General features: G+C 43.6%; 1 protein-coding gene across 1 annotated transcript in view; it reads left to right on the top strand.

Annotated features, from left to right (window-relative positions):
• The window catches only part of LOC311039249 (uncharacterized protein), a 134,246-nt gene that overhangs the window by 75,216 nt on the left and 38,714 nt on the right, over positions 1–20,316 (top strand). The window contains exon 7 of the mRNA XM_084048969.1: positions 3,403–4,896. Coding sequence (XP_083905095.1) covers positions 3,403–4,896 — 1,494 coding nt within the window. The remainder of the gene's footprint in view (positions 1–3,402; positions 4,897–20,316) is intronic.

The following is a 20,316-nucleotide window of genomic DNA, read 5'->3' as shown; positions in this document are numbered from 1 at the left end:
CTTCAATCTGCTGTATGTCTGTCTGTATGTATGTATGTATGTATGTACGTAGGTGTATATATATATATATATATATATATATATATATATATATATATATACCGTAATTTTCGCACTATAAGCCGCACCTGAATATAAGCCGCAGCAGCTAAATTGAATGATTTGTACATATATAAGCCGCACTGGACTATAAGCCGCGGGTGTAAAATCCCTAGATTTAGGAGGTCCCCTAGTGGCCGTTAGCTATAAAAATCCATAGATAAGCCGCACCGTTATATAAGCCGCAGGGTCGAAAAATCGCGGCTTATAGTCCGAAATTTACGGTATATATATATATATATATATATATTATCTATATCTCCTGTTTGTGTGTGTATGTTAGAGTTTGGGGGACAGTGGTGGACAAAGTACACAACCCCATTACTTAAAAGTTAAAGTACACTGCTGGTCAAATATTAAGTGAAAGTTGCTCAGTGAGATTTTTACTTGAGTTAAAGTACTGGAGTTCTTGCTTTAAAAATACTTAAGTATTCAAAAATACGTCTTGTTAATATTAATGATTGATGTATCGTTTTCACAATGCATTTACGGAAACCTGTAACTCTCTGAAACCAACTGTAAGCACTGACTGACGGCTCTCTAGAGATATTTTTCCCCCGACTTTTTGAGCTGAATCAATCCAGCTGCACTAAAAACCTTGCACAGGCAGCAGAGGCAGGTAGCGCTTTGTTTAACTCGAGTGACAGCTTGATTATAGATGGGTAAGATGAAAAAATGTCCACACCTCTGTCTCACCTCCTTCACCATTATCACTGACTGTCGGATTAGTCATCTAAGCTGAAAGCTTTGAATACATCCATGGTTGAGAGTGGGCACTGTGAGTGGTTTCCTCTTGTGAGGAACACGGCGTGAGGCCAATTGCATTTTAGAAAAGAAAACAAAGCAACAGCTGACTTCAAAGCTATGCTAAAAAGTAATGAGTAGTCCTAACAACAACCTTCATAGAAATGTAGTGGTGTTCACATACTGACTGACGGACACATAGACGGACGGACGGACAGAGTGACCGACCGACCGACAGACTCACTTTCAAGTCCATACTGCTATTCATAGGGCTGCACATGTGTCATGTGTTTCGCTAGCCAATCACAGTCCTGAATTTGCAAAGTCAGCCAATCACATTACAGTTAGTGGTGATGACACTAGCTGTAATGTGATTGGCTGATATGAAAAAAGTATCGATTTGCATTAACAATGGAAGGGTTAGGGGGTACACAAATGTTTTGGTCGGTGTCCAAAACTCACTTATAGGGGGCGGCTACACCGCCCCAAAAAAGATCAATTTGATTTAATCATAAGTCCTTGCAATTAATCTGTTTGGCTTTAGTGAGTCAAGAGGCATTCCTTACCAAGGTGCTAAAGTACCAACGCCTTAAGGATGCTATTATACAGCTTAGTAACCAATGTTAACTGCTTGTGTTCATAGCCTCGGTAATGTCCATAAATTAGGTGTGAGAGGCCTGCAGATTGCTGGAATGCAGGAATGCCCAGGCCAAGAGCTAAGGTTGGCTAATTTCTGTTCAGTGTCTGTGATAATTGGCAGTCGCCATATATGGAGGAGGCGGTGCTTCCTGTACCCGCGATCTGTATCCTCCTGAAATACTTGTTGTTGAGTTTCCCAAGTTTGTGCATCTACTGTTGTTTGTGTTCAAGAATTTCTTGTTAAATGTGAACGCAAATAATGTGTGTGTGTGTGTGTGTGTGTGTGTGTGTGTGTGTGTGTGTGTGTGTGTGTGTGTGTGTGTGTGTGTGTGTGTGTGTGTGTGTGTGTGTGTGTGTGTGTGTGTGTGTGTGTGTGTGTGTGTGTGTGTGTGTGTGTGTGTGTGTGTGTGACCAAACTGGTCAGTTATAGAGCTGAGATTAACCATCTCTGTAACTGGTGTTCAGATGAGTTTAAACACAAAGAAAACCAAAGAAACAACATCTATCTATCTATAAACATATATACACACACACACACACACACACACACACACACACACACACACACACACACACACACACACACACACACACACACACACACACACACACACACACACACAAACAAGAACACATTGGACAGAGTTGATAACTGGGCAGCAAGATAACGGGGGAACCAAAGTGCAGTGTTACTGATAGACCTGTACACCATGCATTTAGTTCACAAGACCATTGCAGATCCACTGAAACCTCATGGGGATCAAAGGAGGTCATGCACATCCACACACCATTTAAAGGCAGGTGCTGAACCCAAAGGAGGCCTCAGGTGGACGCCTAAATTACAGTCATTGATTGGAGCTACAGTGTGCGAACCTTTTCTATTCCTTTTGAACGTATAGCATGCCCAGGAGTTGGACTAAAAGAGGCATCACAAACTTTGTCCCACGCAGCATTCAGCTGCTTAACAAACATAATCAAGTGATTGTTTTCACGATGTAGTACTGTTAACATGCTTAACATGTTTCATGTTGTATTATGTGCTGTCTTGTTTGGTTGTTGAGTTTTCATTTTATGCTCTTTGTGCAGCAAATTCTCCTCTAGGGGCAATAAAGGCTCCTTTCACAATTCACACCTCCAGTCAGTCTTAAGTAAACGTGCAGGGTGAATAAAGGTTTTACAGTGTTAGTGTAAACGCTTTTTACAAACATGTACCAACCTTCTCTTGTTTTGTGAACTCCTTTACTCAGCCTCGATGTCATCTCAAAGAAGAACATGTACCTTGGGGATGGACTTCCCTCTGTTCTTTAAACAGTCTATACACACCACATTTTTCTCTATTTCAGTGTGATAACATACCCTTTTCTTTTCAGGAAATGGACATAAGAACCTGTGTTCCAGTGGATCCAATGTACTTATGAAGTCACAAGCTCTTGTTAATACTTGTCATTGTAGATCACCCTCTAGATAGGCTATATTCACTACTTGTGCATGTCACTGTCATATGAAGAAGTATAACATAGAGCATTCATTTATGAAAAAAAACATGAAAATATGGAGATAAAAGGTTTCTATCCGACGATACGCAGCATTTTATGCACACATTTCCAATGTGAGCAGTTGTAATGATTAAACTGAAAATATATGTGAATTTGACCTAGAGTCACCCTCTCACCGTTTTACACCATTTTGTTAAACAAAGCTGAATGTTGTGATGTAATGCTTTCTACAGCAGTTGCCTGGTCTGTTTTGAGTCGTTGAGTGCTTGATTTCATCATTAGTTTCATTGGTCAAATTGTTATTTATTGTATGTTTTGTCTGTAGGCAGACAGAGAAGGCTAGAACGAGGTAGAAAGAGAACGTGTCAATGTACATCTGTCCATACTTCCCTTTTTACATTCTGCCCTCTCCACTCAAAACAAGGTGCCTTGAGCGACTGCTGGCCAGACGAGGCCGGCTGCCTACCGAACGACCTCCCCTTCACCCCCAGCGTCTCCACAGTGATCAGCCGCCATACCGGCCACCTAGCGATCAGCCCTGACGACCCGCCCGACTTCTCCGCCTGGTCCAACCGCGAAAGCCCTGCTTACGCCGGTGGCGACGAGAAGGAGGGCGAGGGATCCGACCGCAAACAGAAGAAGAAGAAGAAAAGGAGACCAAAAGATGAAGGTTATTTTGACCACGTGGAGGCCAGGGGCCACCCGGAGGCTTCGTTCCATAGCGAGGGCAACAGCCCCTCCCCAGAAGGGCACCACCACAGGGTGGGCCCGCGCCGGGAAAAGGGTGACGGAAGCTGGGAAGAACAAATTGGGAGAAGCGGAGGCCGAGGAAAGAGAGGGAAGAGCAGGAAGAAGCTTCCGGAAGAGTGGGGCGTGACGGCAGAACCGTTTCTCCCAGCCCAAGCCGGCTCTCAAATCCAAGAGGAGATGATGGACCTGGGTGGGTCAGCTCACACAGCCCTGGATGCCCCCTTTCCTGAAGTGGGCTCGAGCCCCCGGAGCCAGGAGCTGTTCCCAGAGGAGAGCATGATCCCAGATTCCCTCACGGAGGACCTGCTCACACTCACGGCCCCTTCCGTCAGCCCGCTGGTCCTGAAGAGTGACCTGAAGGCCACTGCCGCGCCGTTCACCATGCCCTCTGCCGCCGTCAACAACAACAGCAATGCCAACCTTGCTTCCTTTCCCATGGCACCTCGCCCCGGCGACCCTTTCGCTGCCAGCTACCACGATCTCACGGCGGAGAGCGAAAACGCCAACCTGGGCAACGCCACCGAGGCTTTTCCTCCATCATCCTCTGCGGGGAACGAGACGATGGGCAGCGACATGGTCGACAGCGGGATGTTTGACAACATGGCGGACACCTCCGCTTTCAGCTCCAACTCCCAGACGAGCGGTGGCCAGTCACCAAATGAGACCCCCGGTGAGGTCAAGGCGTCTGCCCCGCCCCTGTCCCCCTCGGATCGCTCCTGGCTTCTGAACGACTCCAGCCTGAGCAGCAACAGCGAGCCCTTTGACTTCAGTGACATCGCCCCGCCAGGACACTCTCTGCCCCTGGGCCTGGGCTTCGACACCCCGAGCCCGGCTCCTCTCCGCTCACCTAAGACCACGGCGCAGGATTTCCACGGTCAAGCCAAGGAAAGCCTCAAAGAAGCCAAAACGGCTCAGAAGCAATCCAAGAAGACGCGTTCTTCCTCCTCCTCCTCGTCATCCGCCTCCATAAAGAGCCCTACCTCTCCTAGAGCAAAAAACATCCCTCAGCAGGCCTCTCCGGTCCTCAGTCCCTCCTCCCCTCCATCACTGGCCCCGTTAGGAACCGCAGGGTCTGGCCTGAACCCCACAGCCAAGCCCTTCTTCCCAAGCTTCGGTGACACCGTGGAAGCCCCACCTGCAGCCCCCACTGAGGCCCCCGTCATCGAAGGTTGGTTGCGGTCAGTCCTGGGCAGAACAATCGTTGAATTCCTTTTCAAATCATTTCTTATTAATACATGAGAAGTGTCTGGTGTAATGTTCTTTGTGAGAAGGGTCACGTTGCCTCTGCTAAAGCTACTCCTCTAGAAGGTCAGATATTTGAAACTGTGTTCAAATGTACTGCCCAGGACTGGTTGCTGTGGTGTATTTAGTCTATTAGGAATCTAGTTAGAGGGTAGACCCATATGTACCTCTTCCTCTGCATGGACATCTCACATCTAAAGACAGTGGCTTGGGTCCGGTTGGCTCGTCCGATGCCAACTGGCAGTGAGTGACTAACCCACGGTCACAACGAGAAGCTCCCACCAAGTGCGGGGCTTTGGATTGGCTTGGCTTTCGGTCTGTGTCTTTCTTACCCCATGATTCAATGCTGGGATGTTGTCATGATTAACAAGGTTGCTGTTGACGGGTGTGCTTCTACTAATCACCACTGGCTGACTCGTTCCTCCCTTAGCCACACCTCTTGGCTATGTTGTTGACTGTCTCCTCCACCAAAAAAACAAAACCAAAATGTCTCCCCTCATTTCCTCCTCTACTATGAATGAATCTGTTAACATTCTCTTATCACCTCCCGTTTTCCTGTGTGCCTTTTGGGTGACACATTTTCTGTGCCGAATTAACATGGTTTTCCTTGTTGGCTGCCTGTTTATTGACCATTTCTTTCCACAGAGGAAGAGTAAGATGTTTAGTCTTTGTTGGGGTGGCACACTCCCCCCACCCCCGCCTTGCATGAACTCCGAGTATGTCGTGTAGTTGTATGATGTCCGCAAAGCTCAAAAGTTAATGGAGTTTCTTTTTTCTTTTTTTACTTCTCTCTTTTTCCATGTTCTCTCAAATGGTGCCGATGACATCACTGCTTCTCCACCTAGGTGAGTCAATTTTTTTGTCAAGATTTTGTTGTTATTTGATATCTGCTTTGTGGAAGTTGCACTGAACTCCTTATGCCAATGAATCCTCCCCACACATTTCTCTTGCCCACTGAGTTGCCTGAGGCAACTGAATTTCCCTTTGCGGGTACAATGAAGATCTATCTTTGTACACTACTGGCACACCGGCCAGTGAGGAGGACGTAGTGCCTCCGTCCTACTCTTCTGGTTCAATACCCCCCGCTGACAGGCGCCTCCCCAGCCCATAGGAGTCGCTAGCGAAGTGACAGACCCTTCACCCCCGGCTCCCCTTCACCGAACACGGACAACAGGCTCTAGGCACAGCAGCCATATTGGAAGAACTTTGGACACCTTTCTTACTTCCTTCACAGGTGTTACCAATGGTACTAATGAAGGCTCCGTTCCATTTAGTGTAGCACTGTGGTTCTCAAAACGTAATTTCAAGGACCTCCATAACTCTGACAGTGTACAAATGCAACCAAATGGACCCTTACGGGTCCATTTGGTTGCATTTGTACACTCGCAGATTTACACACTGTAAGGGGCCTTTTCAAAAACCCCTCAAGGAACCCTGAGAGTGTTTCCAGTGAGCCAACATGCACAATATCAGCACCCTGACTCTGTTTGACCAGAATGGAACAGAGCCTTAATTAGTATCATCGGTAACACCTGTGAAGGAAGTAAGGAGATGCCCAATTTCTTTCCAATATGGCTGCTGTGCATGGAGCCAATATAGACGTTATACGTTCTAAGCTTGTAGATTTGCATTTTCTGCAAAGATATTTGGTGTGGAGGGCTTAAAAGGAGAGGGCCTAGTATTGAGCCCTGAGGAACTCCAGTCAACGAAACATACAGTAGAGGGTTCATGTGGTTAACCGACCACACAGGTGCTTCTAGAGGTGTCTTGTGAATAATGTGTTTACATTCTTAACTTTTTCTTGCAACGCAAACACAGAAGTAAAACAGGTCTGCAGTTACAACATGACTTTATGAAAGTTTCCATAAACCTCTTGAAGAACCTAAGGTATATGTGGACATCTCTCTACCATAAATAAACACTGGGTTGAGGCTTCATTAAAAGAGGATGCCCTATAAAATGTACTAGTGGTTTAGGGGAGAATGAGGCTTCTGCAATAGAACAGAGGAACAGTTTTTTGGTGAAGAGTGGAACTGGGTTGTGTTGGCTCACAGAAGAGCTGGGTGGGAATGTTCCTGAAGCCCTAGATGTGTCAAGTGCGTGCGCGCGCACACACACACACACACACACACACACACACACACACACACACACACACACACACACACACACACACACACACACACACACACACACACACACACACACACCCCACACACCCCACACACCCCACAAACCTCACAAGACATGGTTAAACCTCATAAGACATGGTTAAATCTCATCAAACAGTTACAACTCAGAGTGAAATCTCATCAGACAGACTTGAATCTTATCAGACAGCATTAAACGTATCGGCCAGAGTCAATCCTCATTAGACAGGGTTTCATATCATACAGATTCAAACATACAATTTCATTACTTTACTTCAGTCTGCATTCAAATACACTTATCTGAAGACTGAATTACAGTCTAACTATGCACAAACACAAGACACTTAAGTGGCTGCCAGCTTTTTTAATTTTTACCTACAGTAGGCTGCCAGACTTTTTCAATGAGAAAAAAAAAGCACTTAGGAGCCGAGATACATAATTTTTAAGTTTTAAGGTACAAGGAAGTGGATGGGAGTCTAAATCTTCGGTAAATCATATCTCCTTGTTTTTTTTTTTTTTTATTATTTAAAAAAAAAAAAAAAAAAACTTTTTTTTTTTTTTTTTTGAAAGAACGCAGATCTGCGTCCTTGGCAGCCAACGGGCTTTTGCGCAAATGAACGCAGATCTGCGTTCTTGGCAGCCAATGTGTTAAGAACAAGTTATGTATTGCTGCTTCTCAAGTCTATTGTCAGTTTGTACTTCTACTATATAAATGAAGCAAGTTGAAGCAATTTGGAAAAACGACAAAACTATCAAGTAAGCAGCAGTGAATTGGAAACACTGGATTCAATTTACAGAAGATCACTGAATGGTTAAAACATACAGTATAGGTATACTGCTCCTGTTTTGAGAAACATAATATAACAAAAGTGACATAAGCATGATGTATCTTTGATTGATTGAATGCTTTTGTAAATGTAAACAGCAAAAGGCTAAAAGGATAACCCAAAAAAGTCCTGGGGACGTGTTTCTATTGTGGTCCTACAGTATGTATTCAATTCATCAACATAGCATAAAAATAACACAATAACACATCAACAAATTTAAAACACTCCTGGTGGTCTGTTTTGAAAGAAGCCAGTGATCCACATGTTTTTTTGGATGGTGTCAGGGCATCCCACGTTTTGGTGGCAGAGTAGTAGAATGATCATTTTCCCATGTTTGTTCTATAGATTGGTGGTGCCAGATAGTTGTCGTTCCCTCTAGTATTGTATACTGTGTACTGTGGGTGTCACTCACTTTGAAGAGGGTATTGAGGGCACTGTCCCTTTGACTACTATCTTAACACATTGAGTGCCAAAACCGTAGATCTACGGTTTTGCAAATACACCCGTCGAGTGCCATAACCGTAGATCTATGTGTTCAAATTGTTTTGTTTTCTGTTTTTTTCGCACACGGGGCGCTCTAACGCAACTTAGGAATGATCCGCGGACCCTGTAAAATGGAATGGACGGATGTGAATCCAGTCCAAAAAACGTACCTCCCGTCCGCGAACAGCGTATTACTCTAATGTCGAAGCAAGGGGGCGGGGGGTGCGGGTGTACCCGGAAGTTGAGACGCACTGTGATTGGCCAGTAGTCACTTTGAGTGGCAGTTGGGGCAAACGCAGTCAGTGGGGCAAACGCAGTCCCCACCAAAAATATTTACGATTCTGTCCCTATCGGTACATAACTCGGACGGCGCTGAGTCGACTAGCAGACCTTCGGCTGGTCGTTGCGGGCACTCGCGCCTGGAGGCGCTCGGGCGCAACTCCTCAGCCTCAAGGTCTGCTGAGTCGGCGCGCCTCCGTCATGGTCCAAAAATATACTTTATCGGCAAAAAAAAGAAGTCCGCGGATGACTGAAAAAGTTTCACCCCAAGCGGGAGTCGAACCCAGCCTACCAGTGGTAGTGGGTTGGGAGTCTAGTGATTAGCGAGGTGCGCCACTGAAGCCGGTGCCGAAATTGGGTATTTTGGTTGTATTAGAATGTGACGTCCTAACTCTTCTATTGTAGAAGAAAGAGGGCGGGGGCGCCTCGCCCCTTTGGGGCGAGGCTCCCACCCCCTTGCTTCGACATTAGAGTAATACGCTGTTCGCCTCCCATCCACTCCAATGATACGATCTTGAGAAAAAGGTCCTTATCTCCATATATTTTTACCGTGGTGAAAACAAGCCATTTTCGATGGGCGATCACTCTGCAATAGCGGATCGCATCGCGATGTGTTGTGAGCTTGTAGATCTGCCATTTTCAAATATTTGAGTACTTTTACTTTTGGTACTTTAAGTACATTTTGATACCAATACTTTTGTACTTTTACTCAAGTAAATTTTGAATTCCAGCCTTTTGCTTGTGACAGAGTATTTCTACATTGCAGTATTGATACTTTTACTTAAGTAAAACACTTGAGTACTTTTTGCACCACTGGGCCTTTGTTTGTCAGTTTGTTACGTGTGTGTGTGTGTGTGTGTGTGTGTGTGTGTGTGTGTGTGTGTGTGTGTGTGTGTGTGTGTGTGTGTGTGTGTGTGTGTGTGTGTGTGTGTGTGTGTGTGTGTGTGTGTGTGTGTGTGTGTGTGTGTGTGTGTGTGTGCGCGTGCGCGCGCGTCTTGAGTCTGAGAAGGAGTAAGAAAAACAGCTGTCTTTTCCGCCCCCTGGGTAATGAGAGCTTGTTTCAGGATCTCAGGGAGGGTTGATGTCACAGAGGGTGCTATTAAAACACTGTTGGCAAGATAGGAAGGGAACACACAGAGAGAGAAGAATATTCAGAGGGTTACACACATAAATACTGTTGCAGAAAGAGAGGTGTTGAAGCATGCTGTTAATGCATTGCAAAGGAAAGAGATAATTGCATAGAAAGAATGTAGTGAACACGAGAGAATTCATTTATTTAGTTCTGAGCTTTTTGGAGCTCATCGAACTCTAGCAGTGGTGGCCTTTCTTTGTGCAGTTTGCATGTTCTCCCCATGTTTGCGTTGGGCTTCCACCCCGGGTACTATGGTTTCCTCCCGTACCAAAAGACATGCATATGCCCCTGCCAGGGCCCTTGGACAAGATACTGGAATTACAACTGGAGTTGGTCCCCGAGAGCTGCACGGTGGCTGCTCACTGCTCCTTAAGAGAGGACAAATGCAGAGGACGAATTTCCCCAAGTGGACAAAGTCAAATCAAAATCAAATAATTTGTTCATTTATACCACTGAGCCAGATTGTGATGTAAATGCCATTGACTATCTAGTGTGTTGTGACTAGATGGTCTTGTTTCCGCCCACCTTGTTACCTATGAGCATGTCTGCATGTCTATTTATAGAGATGGCAGAGTCCAAAGACCATCCTGTTTACAGCACAGAAAACCCACGTAATAACCTACGTGCACAGACGCACAAACCTCAAAACAGCATATCACCCAAGAGTATTGGAAATGAAAGTAATGTATGATGTTAGAGGTTTGCACGAACCAGCTCTCCATTTTAAGTTAAAGCAATAAAGCTGAGTTACTTGATCCAGCAGCAATGCAACTAAAGTTCTATGGTCTACCTTTCTTCGTTATTAAATGTGAAGATTGATGTTTCAAGCGTTATATGCCCCAGAAAAATATCCATTGTGTTACTTGGCATACTTGTATTATAAAGAGCCAGCCTGATATAGAATGAGGCTCATATAGAGCTCCATTCACTGTTTATTTTGCGTTGCACGCTGTGCATCGTATCCACCAACACTCCCAACTCAGCAGGCTTCAGAGCCGAGAGTTGCTGTACTAACATAACGTGGACTCATTGAGCTTCTCTCCTTTCATTGCCAATGAAATGAGAGCGGTTCAATTCACTGGCGCACGCCGCTACGCACTTGTTGACGAGAGTTATCAACGTAATTCAGGGTCAATGAGCCCAAGCCGACCCGTACCCAACCTGTGTCCGACCTATTAATAAAAAAAAAAAGAAATGGTCTGAGCCCGGCCCTTATCAACGGGTCGCGCCAGGGCACGTCAGTCTTGCGGACCTAACTCTTAATGCTAACCCCTAACCCCAAAATAGGCCATGAGCATCTATCCCTCAGAAGTACACAAACATGCACCCATGCACACACGCGCACACACGCACTCAGTAGAGCACACACTCCTGAGTCATTGGGTTATTTCTGGATTACCGCAAAACCTAGAAAAGCAGGCAGGCGTGAATATTTCAGTGGCCTATTTGTACCTTAGTGCATTTCAGCATTGCCCAAGGAGTGTACAGTATATTAATCTGTGGCAGTTAGATGGTGGCCCAGGAGGGACATACAGTATGGGTTGAGCTGATGCTTTTTGATGGCACGCACCGCTATAAAAGCTATAGGCTATCTATAGGCTAAAAGTGTGTGAGTCCTTCCTTTTTATTTGTTAGAAATTCATGATTTTATTTTTAGTAGCACGCAGTCTGTCAAAAACATCCTGTGGCGATAATACTATAGTCTAGACATACAGTAACAAGATACGATACTAATATCTATTTGTCTGGCTGTCTTTTTGTTTGTCTATCTACGTATATACACACACACAGCTGACCTGTATTAGAGGAGGCATGTGGTTGTCACCCTCCTCACGCCAAAAGGCCTTTGTGGCAGAGGGTTGTTAATCATTATGATTGATAATAAAACAGTATTTGTCCTTGTACAGTAAGTTGGTTTTGCCAGGGTTACACAGTAGCACAATATTGCAGAGAGCACAACCCATCCTTACATCTAGGAAAAGACAAACACATCACACACTCTAAAATAAGTTGGCCTGATTTGTAGAAGCAGTCTGTACTTAATGTTCTGAGTGTTAGTTAGGCGGGAGGAGAGTGGTACAATTAATTTAGGACTATACTGTGATTTGTCTGTTTGAAATGCTTTTTTATGCCTTCAAAAATGTAAAGCACTTTGAATTGCCTTTGTATACTGTACAAGTAAACTTGCCTTGCCTTATGAAGACAGGTATTTTTCAGATCCTAAAGGGTCCACAGCAAAGTGGGAAGTAGTTTATTTGTGTTTACTATAAGTTAGCACAATAATAGAATATAAGCACTATAAGGATGTGTTTACAATGTCCGCCTGTTATAAAGAAAACGCGCTGCCTGTTTCTGCTGAAAATGAAATGCGCAACATCCTCTGCCCCTCTGGCAGCAGTACAGGACACATCATAACCTCCTTTTTAAAGCTTACTTCAGGCAGAGCAAGGGACAATTTGAAGACCTGCTGCAGAGGGTTGAGCTAGTAATCTCGAGATACTAGATACAATTTATTGTGATGGTCAGCCGATAAAAAGCGGTCCATGTCATATGCGCATTTCTCAAAAAGTGAAACTTCTCAACTCTTGGAAGCACTGCTCTCGGGCCCCCAAAGAAACGCATTGACCAGCACCTTGCTTTTAAAGGTGGACGTTTTTTGCGCTATACACTCACCTTTTTGTCTGTTCTCACAGGTAAAAAGGTGGTGCCTATTGTTTTTGACAAAGGAGGACAGTGTAAACAAACCCTGCAGGTGCTTGATGGAGTGCCTGCAGGGGGCTCGAGCCCTACACACACCACATGCTCTTTGTGAGTCATGAGGACCCGATTTAGAATCCGACTTCCATCTCTGACCTCAGTTTCCTGTTCCTCTACACTCTAATTAAGTACATATTCACAACAACATACTGTTAAGAAGAATGGCCGATAAATTGCAAATACGGTGTATTACCAATGTAGTCAGTACACAGTGATGATGTTGCCACCTGATCAGCCGTGATGATGCCCGCGTCATCCATACAGCAATCAATGTCTGTAAGACCTTTTGAACGTGCGTCACCACACAGCCAGGCACTCCACATCAATGGTTGACGTCTTATATCCATTTCAATGGGCATCAAGTGCTCACTTAGGAGTTTTGTGTGTGGGTGTAGTTGGAGTTGCTGTTAAAAGTAGCCCAGGCAACAGGCAACATCCCCCTGTGAAGACAGACTTAACATTAGACGAAAAGATGGGCAGATAGACAGATTATTAAACAGACAGGAAGACAGAACATTAGACATTAATTAGGCAGGCAGAAGGCTTTCATCCAGGTAGCCAGACATTCCAGTGAATATGGAATGTTATATCTACTTGGCTCCTACTGGTTCTGTACTTTTATTGTGTGTGTTTGACATACAGATAACACTGCTAGCAGGGAGACGGAAAACACACATACAGAAAGAAACGCATACACAGCTGTGTCATTGTCTACAGTAGTTTCTATGTACCAGACATGAAATGGGTCTGTTGAACCTAAGCTATTTAGAGTGAACGTATTTAATTGATTAATTGACCATTTCATGCTGGTAACACGGCCGGTGGTTGTAAGTTTGTTGCTAAAATGTCGTTAAAGGTCAGGTTGTTGTTTTCCTGTGTTAGATGGACGGGCATACTAACTGCCTGTGGGGAGGAAGGACGGATGGGGAGTTGGTTCCCATAGTGACCCTGCATCAGTTTATGTTGCCATGGACACCGTGACAGATGCTAAGAGTGGTTGTTGGACATTTTTTTTATTTATAATAAGCCCTATTCAGATTCAGATACAAAATGTGCAGGCAATGTGACGGCATATTTGATTTTGGTGTCATGTGTGAACGTGCGCTGAATTTTGAGTGACGGCAATCTTGTTTTGGCATTTATGCCTGCTTGGGCCCTACAACATTGCAGGCAATGTCTTTGCGGAAAGCGTTAGCGCTAGCGTGCTATCGCTAACAGCCACAAACGGGCACAGACCCCAATGTGTTACCATCACTTAACTATCAACTTGGTCTATCTCACTCTCAAGAAAACAGCAAAATGGCTATTGTTATGCTGGTCTTCTTTCTTGTACATGATAGATAAAGAAAAGAAAATGTTAGAAATCAGTATATGGCCAGCTCTATTGAGCGACCAAACTTCATTCTACTGTGACAACATTTCATGTCACGGAAGGGATGTCATACAATTGTCCCACCCGTGCTAACATCAATACCACATCAATAACCAAATGGCCAGACAGTTCATTTGAAGCTGTTGGAGGTACTGTAGTTTGTATTGAACTCTGTTTACTGTAGATTGTCTCACAGTTTCTCACTCATTTTTATGACTTGGCTCTTTGGCCACAACACATAGGAGACACACCACTGTTGAGGTATACAAACAAATGGTTTTATTAACTCAAAGTAAACCAAATAGAATCAAATTATTAAATAAACATATATAACCATATCATGGAGTGTGGAAGTCAGTGTTGGTGCGAAATGTGGATAAGTGTGGAGTGTGTGTGCAAGTGTTGAGGTGCAACAAAATAACTACACACACATTATTATTCCAATACAGTATATACTGCTCCTGTAGATAGGATGGGTACAGTATATGCATCGGACCCATTTCACGAATATGCAGATGTACAGTGACAAAAAAGACTCCCATAGCAACAGAATACAAAGCAGTAGAAGGCACATTGGAAGAAGGTGGAAAATATCCATTTATTTCTGGTGAAAGCTGTTGGGAGTGTACTGGGAACTGAACATACTTCAAAGTTAAAAAAAACTGAACTAAACAAAAAAACTGCAGAGCAGAGAGAGGCAGTGGTGCATGCTGAGACACAGAACCTTCAATGTGACAGCTCCTCCGCTGTCACATCTCTTACATTAATTATGCAAAACAGGTGAAAGTGAGATGCAGGGGGGGGTGAATCTAAATCAGGGTACGTTATTGATAGAAATATAACAATAACAGCATGCTCCCAGACTCACTGAAAACACTGTTCAGTTTGTTGTTTATGTACTTTTCTGAATAAATGACACTGATTTTAGATCCTGAACAAATAAAGGTAATACTATTTTGTATTGTAATTCTTTCTAAGCTTTATTTGTGAAACCTCCCTACCAACAATTTCTATCATCATCTTTATCAAGCACAAAGGTGACATAACCACTTAAACCCCATACGTTGTTGAGCGGAGTCCCTCAGGGCTCTATACTAGTTTTTACTATTCACAGAAAATAGACTATCTACAAGCTTACAGTGCGTCGTAAGCTTGTAGATCTGCTATTTTCTGTGAACGTTTTCCCCAGGATACGGATGCTGGTATTGGTTAAAGTTGTTAATTGATTTGGCATGTATAATTTAAAATTGTAATGTATTTTTATCAGACTTTTTTTTTTTTAAATGTGCAGTTGTAATTTCAACCGAATCGGAATAACCTGCCAGTCAATCCAATATTGTGTGTGTGTGTGTGCATGTGTGCTTTTGTCTGCAGGCTAGAACACATCTCTATAATCTCATCATTCATTTTAAGCAGCTGATTGAACCAGCTTGTCTGACAGCTGTAATTAAGTGAAAGATAGTGCCTATTTGAGAACCTGTGGCGCGCACACACACACACACACACACACACACACACACACACACACACACAAACAAACAGTAGCACACACACACAGAAGATGCGTACACAGTGCACTCACAGAAGCAGCTCCAGACACACACACACACACTTTCACCTCCTTCATCTACCCTCCAGCCACCCATCTATTCTCCTTTGTTTTCACTTCATTGTTTTGCTCAGACGAGCCCCTCCCCCACCCCCTACCCATGTACTGTAGCGGCCACGCTGATGAGGATCCAGTTGCCATAGTGACAGAGAGGCAGTTGCTTTGGAGACTCGCGAGGAACGGGCTGCCAAGGAATGTTTTTTTGTGTGTGTGGGGGGGTTAGGTTTTTATGAAGAGGAGGAAGATGATTAAGAGTAGGATGGGGCTATAAATAGAAACTAAAGACTGTCTGTCTGTCTGTCTAGCCATTATCTATTCCCTCAAGATGTTACTTTGTCCTTATTCTTTCACATCTGCATTCCACTTCTTCTCTTGGTCCATATATTGTATACAAGGTGTATATACACTGTGTGTGTGTGTGTGTGTGTGTGTGTGTGTGTGTGTGTGTGTGTGTGTGTGTGTGTGTGTGTGTGTGTGTGTGTATTCATTATGCACACTACTAGTTCATACCCAGCAATGTGCACACCCAAATTATACAATATGCAGACTTTGGGTTATGTGCACTGTATGCGTAGTTTAAGTTTTGGACATATCCTGCTGGTTGTGTCTCACAACCCAGTCATTTACGGCCTGACGTTGAGTCGTTGCCACAACCATAACCTCTCGTCACCAGGCTTTTCCACACAGCGAAGAAACCACAACCATGAGAAGGTCCATGTTTACGTTGTTTGAGCTAAGCTACTTGTGCAAATTACACAACATTCTTTCGAATATTGTCAATAAATTCTGCATTTGAGTGCTATGGACATGATAGGCAAAGTGTTTGGTACCCATTATTGCCTGGATTATTGCATGGGTGAAATAGTCTCCCTTTCACTCTCTCTCCCTCTCCCACCTAACCCCCTCTCCCCCTCCTGCTGATCGAGTTCTGGTCCGAGCTCCAATATCATCTCGTGGGTGAAATAGTTCTCTCTCATCCTGTATCTCTCCCCCTCTCTCTACCTTACTCCCTCCCTCTCTCTCTATCTCTCTCTTCTGATCCTATGAATATTTAAATCCTCACGTGAAGTTGAAGTGACTGAAAAGTTGTCTCTCCAAAAGCCCTTGAACACAGATGGAAGACAGTCAATGATGATAACTAAACAGTTATTGTGATTAAGCTTGCATTTCATCCACACCATAATGCCCTCCTAGCCTGGCAACCAGACGTATCAGCCAGAGCCAAATTATTAGTCTGACCATGCCAGGCTAATGCACTCCTGTAACTTTCACCACCAAAAAGTATAGATAAATTAATGATGAGCTCAACACAGTGGTATGCACCTCAGAACCACGTTATTGTGGTAATGCGGTTATTGTCCCCAGCACCATTTCTCACTTGTAGAGTAGCTGTGCTGTCTCTCTGATAATACAGCCAACACAATGAACATATCTCTCGTTTCAAGCTACACTGAAAGTATTCAGTTTTTGCGAGTGTCCCGATTCTGGCGAAAATAGTAGATCTACAAGCTCACAACACATTGCAACATTTCTGAGCCTGTCGACTATTTTCGGCTAAGAGATTTGGTGTAAAGGGGAAAAGGGAGGGGACCAAGTGTAGACCCCTAGGGGTTCCCAGTCAACAAAACATATAGGGATTAAGTTAACATAAACATACAGTCCAACTCTTGGATAATCTACTGGGCAATGGAACATTGCTTCACATGGCATCGTACATGGTGTACTCCCAGTAGAATTAAACTCAACTGATGCACATGAGAAAAAGAAACAGAGAATATAGTGTCCGTGTGGAATGATTGAAACTACAGGTGATTCCTGTGAAATCTTTAAGCAGATTTCTAAAGTCTATGGTAACATTCTTATCGGTAGTAACTTTTGTCTGGTATGTGTGGCCGGCATATGTTCTGTATGGGCCATTGGCCACGGTGCCCCTGTCACACTGTGGGATTATATAACAGTGAAAGCTTACGTGTGCGTGCGCGCGTGTTGTGTGTGAATGCCTGCTTGTGTTGTTTGACAGTGAGCTAGTCAGGCAGGGTGAGGTCATCGTTTTGGGGTTTTGTGTGTGTGTGCCTGTGTGTCTGTCTGTCTGTATCGGTCCTTGTGGGACTATTGCTTCAATGTTGTACTTGGGGTAGCCAGTGGACTGCTGGGGGAGTTGTCAGATATGATAGAAGTCGACAACACACTAGCATGAAATCTGTCTGTCTGCTTGCCATAACTTGTTTACCTGTCTGTCATGTCTTCTATCCACCCATCCATTTGCTCGTTTACCTTACTAAACACCACACTGCCCACTCAGGCTATCCCCTCATAGTTTAATAATGCTAGTTTAGACTTGTTTAGTTTATTTGCACAGTATAAAAAAAGGTACTATCACATTTATCAAATTAAGAAATAGTAGTTGCCGCGCAGGATAGAAAGGAAGCACGCTTACAACAAGCAGCTGAAAATGTCCGCAAAATGGTTAAAACGCTAAACTACTTTCCACTGTGTTGTCATGGAATTAATGATTTAATCGATTATTTGCATCCCTTTGCATCCCTGCCGTTTCAGATATATCTTAGAGAAATATAATGTTATTCAACTGAACTGAATCCAAACCATTTAGTTATCATCACCTCATGCTAGGAGACATTTTCATTGGTTGCTTTTTGTTTTTAAATGTATTTATTTGAATGATCCTTTATATTTAAACAGCTGTTTGTTCCGTTCAGATCCACCATGACATACTGTACTCAACAACCTTTTTTTGTACCTAGAATTCAGAAATAAATTGGGAGACGTTCGTTTAAGTTTAAAGCACTGGAACAATTTACCTACTTCACTTAGATCAATTACTTGCAAGTTAAGTAACTATTTACTTTTAAAATGTAACTAATAAAGTAACTAGTTACTTTTTGAGAGCAGTAACTATAACGTTCCCAACACTGCATATAGCCGGCTAAAAGGCGATAGCTTTTAGAAACTAGATTTTTACTCCACTACATTTCAAAGATAAATATCGTACTTTTGAATCCACTACTAACATTTCTATAAAGGTTGTCATTACTCATTACTTTTTAGCATGGTTTTGATGTTGATTTATTTATTTATTTTTCTGGCCTCACGCTGTGTTCCCCACAGTAGGAAACCATTCACAGTACCCACTCTCAACCGTATGTATTCAATTCTCTCAACTGAAACTATATTTTACAGAGCAGTCGATGGTAATAATGGTGACAGATGCATACTTGGCATTTACAGATAGAGGTATTGACATCCTACTAGCTGTAATCATCCTGTCATTCAAGTTAAATACTGCCCTACTCTGCCTGAAAAAGGCTTTTAATGCAGATGGATTGATCTTCAGCTCCCAAAGACATTAACACACATTTGTAAACAACTCCTACTGAAGTTAAATAAGTTTTAATAAGCTTCAAGTTTTACTAGTTTGACCAGGCTGATAATTGTCACCTGTCACCTGTTTCACCTCATTTGAGATGGACTGTAAAACACAACCCATTTCTTTTCACCTATAAAAACTGTGTGTATGTGGTGTGGGGTGGGTAGGTGGGTGGGATAAATGAAAATGACAATAACTGTACTTTTTTCAATTTTAATATTGCATGTTTATAGGAGTTTCCATTCGTTTTGTGTGTCGCCAAATATTCCCCCCTGAATAGGGATGCAAGGGTTCCAGTGGTAAAGAAGAAAATGTACTTTTGAATGCTTTATTTAAAAAAAAAATAAAGCAAGTACTCCAGGACTTTAAATGTATGCTGGAGTAAAGTCAAAAGTACGCATTTGACTAAGCAACTGTCCCTTGTAGTGGAGTAATATTTGACCACGAGCATCTATATTTCTACTCAAGTAATGGGGTTGTGTACTTTGTCCACCACTGACAGTTATGTGATAATGAGAGAGAGTAACTGTTTAGACAGACATGGAACCCACTATGCAGCTGATGTGAGTGTTCAGAAATGAAGGGTGTGAGGGACATAGGGAGCGGGTAAGGTGACCGATAGAGAGTTAAGGAGGCCTGGTTGTGACGAGAAGGAGTCTCTCATCCACCACTCGGGGAGCAACTCCGATTGTAGTGCCATCAGCACCTTGGTCAAGGGCACTGGCTGGACTACCTAGCATGAATATCTATTGGTGTGGGAGGAAACCGGAGTACCTGGAAGAGACCCAACGCAAACACGGTTTGTGTTGGGTTTGCATTCACACAGAAAGGCTCCACACAGAAAGTCCACCCCTGCTAGGGCTCACCATTGAGAGGAGCAGCGTTTACCGTCTCTAGTCATTAATCTCAGCATTGTAGCAGTAAGCTCAGCTCATTACGTCATTTAATAGAAGTCTCAGAATCCCCAAATTGGTATCGATGGTGAGAGGAATGAGTTCAAAACAGAAAAGAAAAAGATGAATGCACACCGGCTCATATGGGATTAAAGTATCTGACATGTAGCTAGGAGCCAGACTGTGAAGTGCCTTTAAAAGTAATCAGTCTATTTAAGACTAAAATGGGGCTTCTCATGGACTGCCTAGTAGCAGAATTTGGGAATTGTATCTACATTATGAATTCTGTGTGTGTGCATTCCACCCCACCCAAATACACTGAGGGAAAACTCCAGCAATGTCAAACCACAAAATAAGACAAAAGAACACCCAGAGCTTCCTGTCAGATAGTAAACCAACGGAGACATGTTGGTCTCCTGTCATCTGTGCTCTGCTGTCTCCCTCCCATCTCTCCCCCAC

This window comes from Gymnoscopelus microlampas, assembly GCF_963454915.1.
Source record: "Gymnoscopelus microlampas genome assembly, chromosome: 22".
Classification (NCBI taxonomy): Eukaryota; Metazoa; Chordata; class Actinopteri; order Myctophiformes; family Myctophidae; genus Gymnoscopelus; species Gymnoscopelus microlampas.
This window is presented reverse-complemented; position numbering and strand designations above follow the sequence as displayed.